Raw genomic sequence first — 9,782 nt, 5'->3', positions numbered from 1 at the left:
AAAATAGTCAATACCACTACCCCTACCCCTTACGAGATAAGTATGTGTTACATGTAATAAACAGGAGTTGAACTTTTTAGGGCTTTTTAATTTACGATAAATCGGTACATATATTAGATTAGTACATCACCTTCAAAAGATAAATGCCTTTGTCTAACTTTCATGCCTTTGTTCTAGTTCATAACAAAGGCAAAATAATTTGTCACTTAAAATCATTGTAAATTAAACTGTCAGAGTTTTACGCGACTGACAGAATAAATTTTAAAAAAATTATGTAGAATAGTATAATTTTTGAATCGGTTAAGAAGAATGCTGGAATTTGATACTCACTATGCCTCACATTGGAAGTCATTCAATAAATTATCTTTATGATCATGTGTAGGAGCCGTTTATTTTCGAAAAACGGGACAGATTAATGCATCACTATTTGTTTAACTAGAAACATGAAGTAGTAATTTTTATCTATACTAAAAGATTTAGTCGCTAAATAGATTAATATTATTACTCGGGATCGGCAAAAATATAAAAAATTCGATCTACTAGATTATCAAATATTTATACCACTAGCAGTGAACTAAATTCCATAAACACGATGATCCGATCCGACATACACAGTCTAGTAAACGGTCACTTGAACCTTTTCCTGAAAAACCGTTAACAATGAGCCAAACGCCGTTAATCTGCCGTAACGACGTTACATAAACGGCGTTTTAACTTAAAACGGAGTTAGCACGGAGAGCAAAGCGCTTGGACAAACGAAAACGAAAATGAAGTACGCTGCCTTTAAAACAACCTCTCACTAAAGCCCCTTAAGGGAGAAAAGTAGAGAGACAAAGAGAGAGATAGAGAGAGACTTCTCTGATCTATCAAACCCATTTAATTTTCTTTTTTCTTTTTCTGGGTATTGATGTAGTAAGAAAGCAATATATATTTTCAGGGGGGGTGTTAGGCAATTGAGTTTTCGTTAGACAAGACGACGAGGGCCTACTAACAATCTCTCAAAAGTCACTGTTTGGATCACTTCCTTATTACGCTTTGGGGAATTGAGAACTAATTGTGTTCATTTCTGTCAAAGGAATCCCGTCTGAATTATGCATTATTCATCGCCAATTCTCATCTAAAGTACGTATCTTTCCTTCTGGATCTCTCATATTCTGCAATTCTTTACTTCCTTGCGTATGTTTTTCAGTTGAATTATGATTTATATGCAGGTTTGGTCGACTATTTGTTTCTCACCGGAACTTCTTTTTGGAGCTGAATTTCCAGCAGACCGAATTTCCTGAGGAGAGAAGTGAAGTGAATTTTCTCGGGAAATAATCTACACGTATTGAAGTTAGTTTTACAGAAGATTGCTCTTAATGCGCCTCCAATTTTCGTTGGAGGCGGATCTGAAATTGAAAGAGTGTTTGAGTAAATAGAATTTTCGAGTTACGGAACGGCTTAGCGAAATTCAGTTGAATTGTGTGTAATTACTTTGATCTGGCGAACACACAATTCAAGTACTGTGATGGAGCTGCCTCAGCCCAGACCGTTTGGAACAGAAGGTAATACTTACTTTAGGTTCACTATTTTGAATGTGATAATCTTAGAGAATTCTGTCTAATTACGTGATTGTTGCAGGGAGGAAGACGACGCATGACTTTCTTTCACTGTATTCACCTGTTCAACAAGATCCAATACCTCCGCAAGGTAAACTTTCGTGCATGCAGGATTGTCTTTTCAAACAGAAGTGTTTTTTTTTTTTGGTTTAGATTTTTATTTTTAATGGAGTTAAGAGTGTTTTTTCTTTGTATTCAGTTTTACTTATGAGAAAGTTTTGCCAATAATATAATTTTGAGGATATTGGATTCTTTAGGTTTGTGTTTGGTGTGCATGTTGTGTTATCATTTTTAGGGAAGGTGCAAGCCTTTATTGTTTTTTTAATAAATAAAAACTCTACTGGAATCGAGAGTTATTAGATTTGATTTAAGTTATTTACACTTTAGTGTAAAGAACTTTTATATTTCGTTCGGTTGCATACCATGATCATTATGGAGATATTCATTCAACTGGATTTTACATGATCTGATTATGTGAATACATTTTGCAGTGTCATAGCAAAGAACTCAACCCGGCTTTGTTTTACTTATTTTAAAAACTTGATTTCTTTTTTTAATTTTCTGATCTTCAATTTCCAATGTAAGATGCAGAAATTTGGGCTGGTTTGTCCCCAAAAGAATTGTAAGAATCTGGGTTTTATTTTAAAAAAAATCATGGGGGGTAAGTTGTAGATAAATGGGGAATTGGGAACAGTAGTGAAAATGTGTTCTGATGTAAAATGTGGTTGGGATAGAAGGGGGAAATAACAGTCACCCACGAGTGTTGCAATTAATGCGCCCGTGACCCCAAAGAGCTGATTCCTGATCTGAATGCGTATGTGGATCTGGGTCATCTTCTCCCTGGCGGGCCATCCACTTGGATAGGGCTGATATTACTGGATCCTGAAAAAGGTTGGGGCTTGGACTAAATGACTCCCCACTCACATCGAGTAATTTGATCCGTACGATTTTTGGGCTTGATTATTCTCTGTGGTACGTTTAGGGACCCAGAAATTGGTATCTGATCCTTGCTTTAACACGTATCTGCTCTTAAATTGTGAAATAATTATCATGAGATTTTGAATTGATTTGTTTCAAAAGCCAATTTAAGAGATTTTCAAGTTGGAAGTGATTTAATTAACACTAATAATTAAATCTACGAAGGAGTATAAAGTACTGTAATCTGAAACTTACTACATTATTTAAAATTTGAAAATCACAACAAAACACAAGCTTCTCTTCATATAAGAGCTCATCTTGTTGTGACGCTTCTATCAGACTCATATTCTGGTGATTCATTTATTCATGTATCTGATTTTAGCTAATAAAATTTTATTTTTTAAAGTACTTAGCATTTATGAAATACTATAATAATCTTGCCAGATTCTTCTACGCTCCCATGCTATCTTTCATTTACATTATTGTGCTCGACACTTCTTTAATGTATATCACATAGATAACTATGTCCTCTATAACATGCCTTGTATTGAATAATTCCTTTCTCTATGGTTATTCTGCATACTAAAGCTGGTGGATTCCTAAAAACACATGACTTCTTGCAACCACTGGAGCAAGCAGAGAAGGCATTAAGGAAGGACGAAACCAAAGTTGAGGTTGTGGCTGTAGAGAAGCCTCAAGCACCAGTAGGTCCTCCTTCAGTGGAGCATATTCTTCCTGGTGGCATAGGCACCTATAGCATTTCTTATTTGCACCAAAGGGTACCAAAGCCAGAAGCAAGCTTGTTTGCTGTAGCACAGGCAAGTAGTACCGACAGAAATGATGAAAACTCAAACTGCAGTTCTTACACAGGAGGGAGTGGTTTCACACTGTGGGATGAATCTGCAGTCAAGAAGGGAAAGACAGGGAAGGAGAATTCTGGGGGTGATAGACACGTCCTAAGAGGTAAAAGCTTTATTTTGTCTTCTACTTGCTTTGCGTCTTTCTTGAAAACTGAAATCTGCATCCACAATCAATCTTTATGCAAGGCATACTTGTGAAAGACTGAAAAGTTAGAGAGTATATATACAACAACTGTTTGTTATCTGAAGCAGTGCATTCCATGCGCTATTAGTTATGGTGAATAACACTTGATTGCACTAGAGAACCTAAGTTAATTTAGCTTCTTACACGTAACAAGATTAAATTTGGCCAACCACTGATATTGGTTCTCTAGTTTTTGCTCTGGTGTTAACCTTGAAATTCAGCTCCAATTAAAACCTGCTATTTGCTTGGCAGAAGCAGGTCTGAACACTGGAGGTGGTCAACCTACGACATCATTAGAATGGCAATCACAATCGTCGTCAAATCATAAACACAACACTACGGCCATAAGTTCGCTCTCATCCGCTCGGTCAGTGACTCTTTTGCTCCATATGAATTGCCCATTTTCCCTTGATGCTAATACTTTTAATTACACTTTCTCACTCTATGATCACCTTGCAGACAATCATCGCCTCTTAAGACCCAGAGTTTTGTACACATGATAACATCAGCTAAGAATGCACAAGATGACGACGACGATGATGATGAAGATTTTGTGATTAAGAAAGAACCACAGTCGCACCCCAGAGGTTTGTCTTGTGTAAGTCTGATGATTCCTACTCACTGTCTACACGCAGTTGTCTTTTTATAACATACAGATAGCTACCTTTTACAGGTAATTTGTCCGTAAAAGTTGATGGAGAAGGTAATGATAAAAAGCCAAACACCCCACGTTCAAAGCATTCAGCAACAGAGCAACGGAGAAGAAGCAAGATCAATGACAGGCATGTCTACGACACAGTTGATAGTTTAAACATAGAAATCTTTTTGATATACAATCCTTTTCTTATAGCAATATTATCTCTAGGGAAGGATTTGGATGCTTAGTCAGATGTTTTTAATTTTCACTTTAGTACCATTTCTCCTTTGAAATATATCAAGTAGTCTTCTCTCTGTAGAAAGAAGGTTGCTCGAGTGTCCTATTTGTTATAATTTCCTATATAGGATTTATGTTTCCATCTCTTCAGACTTTATTTATCTGCTGCTACTTCGATTGCATTTTAATCGAAATAAAGTGATATCTAGCTGAACATTTAAATATTCTTTTTAACTCTCTTTTCAGATTTCAGATGTTGAGAGGGATCATCCCTAACAGTGATCAGAAAAGAGATAAAGCATCATTCTTACTGGAGGTACTTGAATTGCATACTTTGTTAAGTCTCTCTTTATGAATAAGATATATCTAATAAAAATTAAAATATTGTTTGCAGGTTATTGAATATATTCATTTTCTACAAGAGAAAGTGCACAAGTATGAGGAATCATACCAAGGCTGGGAGAATGAACCTTTGAAGTTACCATTGGTAGATCCAACTCTTGGTCTTTCACTCTTTCTCAATGTTTACCTCCTTTCTTAGGTCACAGCTATGTCATGCTCAATTTTTTTCAAAAATTGGCTCATCGTGTGGTATTAAGAACTGAAGCCTAAGAATTTTACGTTAAGAATGTATCATATGGGAAGGAGTTGGTCCAATACCCCACGTATAATTAAGATGCCTAGATGGTGAAATGAATTGAAGTCTTGAAATGCTTGCTTATTTCCATCACTATCTTTTCCGAGTATATCAAGATACTAATGGTTTTTGGCTCTGAAATATAGTGGATCGATTTTGGATGCAGTTTATAGTGCAATAACATTCAATCTTAAAAGGCAACAACTTATTTCCTTGTAATCCGTATATTAGCTAAAATCTAGATACCTATACTCATAGTACACTCATTGGCAAAAAAAGTTAACAGACCTTCATCCTTAAACAGAGCAAGTGCCATAGGACGACTGGAGGTGTAAGCAATCATCCTCAAGGCACTATCAATACATCAGGTGCTGCACCAACGTATGCAGGAAAGTTCGATGAGAACATAATGGGGATTTCTTCTACTAATCCTTTTAATGGGCAAAAAGTGGAACCAAACATAAGCACCGCAAGTTTAAAAGAAAGCAGTCAGCGGCCTGGTTTAACAAATAAGGCAACAACAACTTCTATGCACCCAAATACATTTTCATTTTGTGGGGCTAGTAGCACAGCAGCTCTATATTCATCAAAGCTGACAGCTGATACTGCTAAGTTGGAGTCAAAGTCTCATCCTCAATTTTCGGTTAGCAGATCACATATGACTGACTATGCTATTCCAAATGCTAATTCAAAAGGCCAGGATCTGTCTATAGAAAGGGGTACCATCAGCATTTCTAGTGCCTATTCTCAAGGGTAAGAGTTCTTTTAGTGCTTAAAAGATTCTGGAAATTTATCTTTTTGAAAGAAACATTGATGTTCTACTTCCACACACATATCTAAAAACATCATATAAACTCAAGTAACCTAATGCTTGTCCTAAAGGCCAATATCTGTCTATAGAAAGTGGTACCATCAGCATTTCTAGTGCCTATTCTCAAGGGTAAGAATTCTTTTTATACTTAAAAGATTCTGGAAATTTACCTTCTTGAAAGAAACATTGATGTTCTACTTCCACATGCATATCTAAAAACATCGTATAAACTCTAGTAACTGGGTCCTAAGGATTTAAAACTAGACGCAGTTGCAACAAAAAAAGGCATCCAAAAACATGGCAGTTAATATACTTTGACAGAGAAGAAGTCATTTTACTACACTTTAGGCTGGGATTGAATTACTATATATGTTTGAATCAGGTTCTGCATCAATCTTTTGCTATTTTCTGTTAAGATAGTGCACTGTAGAAAGTTCTGTTGTTTATTGCATTGCTTTGTTATACATGGTTTTGCACTCTGATGAAATCTCCCTCTTCCTAAGTAGACTATTCTATATGATTTCTGCTGAATATACCGGATGCTCGACTAAAGTATATACTGGTACCTGCCAGGTTGTTGAACACCTTGACACTAGCGCTGCAGAATTCTGGAGTAGATTTGTCGCAAGCCAATATATCTGTGCAAATTGATCTTGGGAAGAGAGCAAATGGCATACTACATTCTTCAGCTTCCACTGTTAAGGTACCTGAGCCCTTTTTAATTCCAGATACTTTATACAGTTCTAGATGTTATTATTCTCATACTTAACAACTGGGGTTGAAGCCTTAATTAATAGTAACTTTCAAAAAATTCCAACAGGGTGACGATGTTTCCACAAACAAGCAACCAATTCCAAAATCCATAGGTACAAGCACAAGGGAGGAGTCTGACCGTGCCTTCAAAAGGCTGAAGACTAGTTAATGCTAATTTAACACACTAGTGTTTTTTTTTTTTTTTTTTTTTTTTTTTGCAATTGGTTAAATTTAATTGTTTTTCTCTTCCGCTTCCCCTTCTCGAGCGATATTGACGTCCACACCTGGTACAGAAATTTCCCAAATGAGAGTTTCACAAGCCACTGTATATGCAATGTACTATTTTTCTGCACCTCATTTTCCCTATTGAATTTGTTGGGCTGCACAGATTTCCTTGCCTAGAGTGTGATATTTATTACTTGTAGTAAACTATTGTATCATTATTAAGGCTTCCCGTTCTGATGATGAGAAGCAGCATTTTCAAGTTTAAGGCTTCCATTCATTTTCATTGGATGGCTCAAGGACATTGTTCTAGTCTATTTTATATATAAAAACATGATGAATTTCCAAAAGAAAAAGAAAACAGTGGCTCTTGGCCCATATATGGGTTTAGTTTGCAGTAGAGGGAACAGCGTTGGAGTATTGCAGGATCCTGAAAAGGAATATGGCTTATATTAGCATTGCTATTTTCTCTGATTCCCAGAGTAAACTTGATTAATGCTAAGCACTCGACATGCTTTTCTGATTGAAACGTTATTCAGATATAAAGAGCAGCGACAGATTCATCATGCTGCATTTTATCGACCATCAGTAGTAGAAGTCTGGACATTATATTGTAACTATTATTTAAATTATTACTTCATTGAAGTAGAGGATTTGAAATGAATTGTGTTTGGAAACAATTTTTTTGCCTGCAATAATTTTTTTTCATTTTGAAGTTGAAATTCTCTATAAATTTTGAAGTGTAATAGAAAAGATGTTTATGTGCTGTATCAGATATTGTGAGTCACTACATTGAATTGATGTAATTCAAGATCATCAAGAAGTAATATTCATTCACTGAATTTCATCATCTCCTCTATTAGATTACATCTCTTCCTGTAGTAATATTCACTCATTTAAGTTTATCATCTCTATCAGACTAAATTCCTCGCTACATTACAATACTTGATCCCTGACTGAAGTGGGTATTTGAATATTTCATATATATATATATATATATATATATAGTAAACAATACACTTTAATAATTTATGATTATACTTTCAAACAAACACTAGCTTATCGTCAATTGTCTAATTTATTATGAAGCCTGAGCTGACTCTTTACCCAACCGTCCTGACATATGTTTCTAAATCAACTATATGATATTTTGCTACAGCTCTTTGCCTCATGCCCATTACACTGGAAATTTAATAGAAATCTTCCTCTAAACCTTTGAAATTAAAAGTCATTGAAAAAGTAGAGGGACTATGTTCCAGGTTCAATTATTCAATCTACTTTCTTTGTATAATTCTCTAACAAAACGGAATTGAATTAGTGAGTGTAAAGAAGCCTATGGTATGGTGGGCATATACTGCGGGGGCAAGTGTACATATAGCCATTTTTAGGGATGCTATTTAGAGATTAGCCAGTACTTATTTTGTCCTGTAATTTTAAACTTAAAATCTCATCTTCAAGACAACTCATGATACTTTTGTCCTGAAAATTTAAACTGAAAAACTGAAATTCAGGACGCACTGATTAATTGCTAAATAGCAACCCTTTGGAGCTGCTACATGGTATCATTTCTACTATACTGCAAAGACTATAATTTCGAGGCTCTGACAGGAAAATCATTCGTAATTGCCCATTCTGCACTTTCAGGCCTAAATTAAACAGGCGGGCCATTTCTCCTTAAACTCTTAGCCCACTTTGTGGTGCTACGCAGTTAGACCCGCTTACCCATTATATTCAAGCTGAAAAGAACATACATACATACATACATACATACATACATACATACATACATACATACATACATACATATATATATATATATATATATATATATATATATATATATATATATATAAATGTGTATAATAAATATATAATTTATGTATACCGATTAGAAAAAGTAAACTATAAATCTGATCGGCTATTTGTGTATCAATCCCATAAGAAAAAGGAAAAAAAAAAAAAAAGAGGAGTTGATAAACTATGTATTTTTAAAAAAGAAAATTGTACGGTTTTAGACAAAAGCTTGAAGGAAGTTCCATTGCTTAAAAAATACTTACTACTTTAGTTCAATTTAGACAAATAGCAATAATAAAAAAATATTCATATACCCCACTTAATGTTGTAACCAAGAAAAGAAAACCTTTTAACGAGAGGTGTCTTTGCTTTGATTGAGAATGCTTTTTTGGAATAACATTTCCCTTGAAAAAGACAACTATTTTTCAACGTTTGGCTGCCTTGAATGGTGAAAAAATTATCTCCAAACATAACAGTTCTCATGAAATGGAGAAAGTATTTCGCTAATTTATAAGTGAAAGCCATTTTCCTTTACCGATATTAAAGTCTTATATATGTCATTTCAGTCACTATTAAGTCTATGCTCATACATTATGCACCTTGTACAATTATAATATCTCACTAATTTTTATATATATTCAAACACTGAAAAATGATCCAGAAAATAATTCTGCAATCTGAAACATTTTCAAGGAAAATATTATTTCATTGAAAAAAGAATTTCTTCATACCAAATATAAATATATTAACAATCTAAAGCTTGCAATTTCATCCTACATGACCTATACATTCGGGAGTTAATCAAGTTTACATTGTTCATTCTATTTCATGTTTATATCTTACTGGAAAAGCTAACATATATGGTCTCCTTACTATATGCATGCATGCATTAATTCGTGGTAATTTTTTCGTTACACTCAAACGTAATAGTGCGAATAACCATCGGACGAGGAATCGTTATCAATTCAATCAACCTTATTTTCCTCAAGGTATATATGTTTCCTTATTCATCCACCAATCACTACCATATATATCCTATTGATCTGGAAAATTATTAACTAAAAACTAAGAGTAATAGTTTAATTAAGATACTAATCGGGCGACAATCTCTCTTTTTTGCAAGTTAATTAA

At 34.5% G+C, this 9,782-nt stretch overlaps 1 protein-coding gene across 1 annotated transcript; it reads left to right on the top strand.

The window, feature by feature from the left end:
- The first annotated feature begins 812 nt into the window (after positions 1 to 812).
- On the top strand, positions 813 to 7,143 carry LOC107808718 (transcription factor BIM1). Its single transcript, XM_016633260.2, has 12 exons — positions 813 to 1,122; positions 1,212 to 1,544; positions 1,621 to 1,689; positions 3,105 to 3,479; positions 3,813 to 3,927; positions 4,020 to 4,147; positions 4,234 to 4,342; positions 4,681 to 4,750; positions 4,829 to 4,921; positions 5,376 to 5,824; positions 6,456 to 6,585; positions 6,703 to 7,143. Exons 2-12 carry the CDS (start codon positions 1,508 to 1,510, stop codon positions 6,802 to 6,804), a joined length of 1,677 nt encoding a protein of 558 aa, XP_016488746.1. The 5' UTR covers positions 813 to 1,122; positions 1,212 to 1,507; the 3' UTR covers positions 6,805 to 7,143.
- The last annotated feature ends 2,639 nt before the right edge of the window (positions 7,144 to 9,782 follow it).

Source organism: Nicotiana tabacum, chromosome 4 (genome assembly GCF_000715075.1).
Source record: "Nicotiana tabacum cultivar K326 chromosome 4, ASM71507v2, whole genome shotgun sequence".
Taxonomy (NCBI): Eukaryota; Viridiplantae; Streptophyta; class Magnoliopsida; order Solanales; family Solanaceae; genus Nicotiana; species Nicotiana tabacum.
Note: the sequence above shows the minus strand (reverse complement) of the source record. Positions and strands in the feature narration are given on the sequence as shown.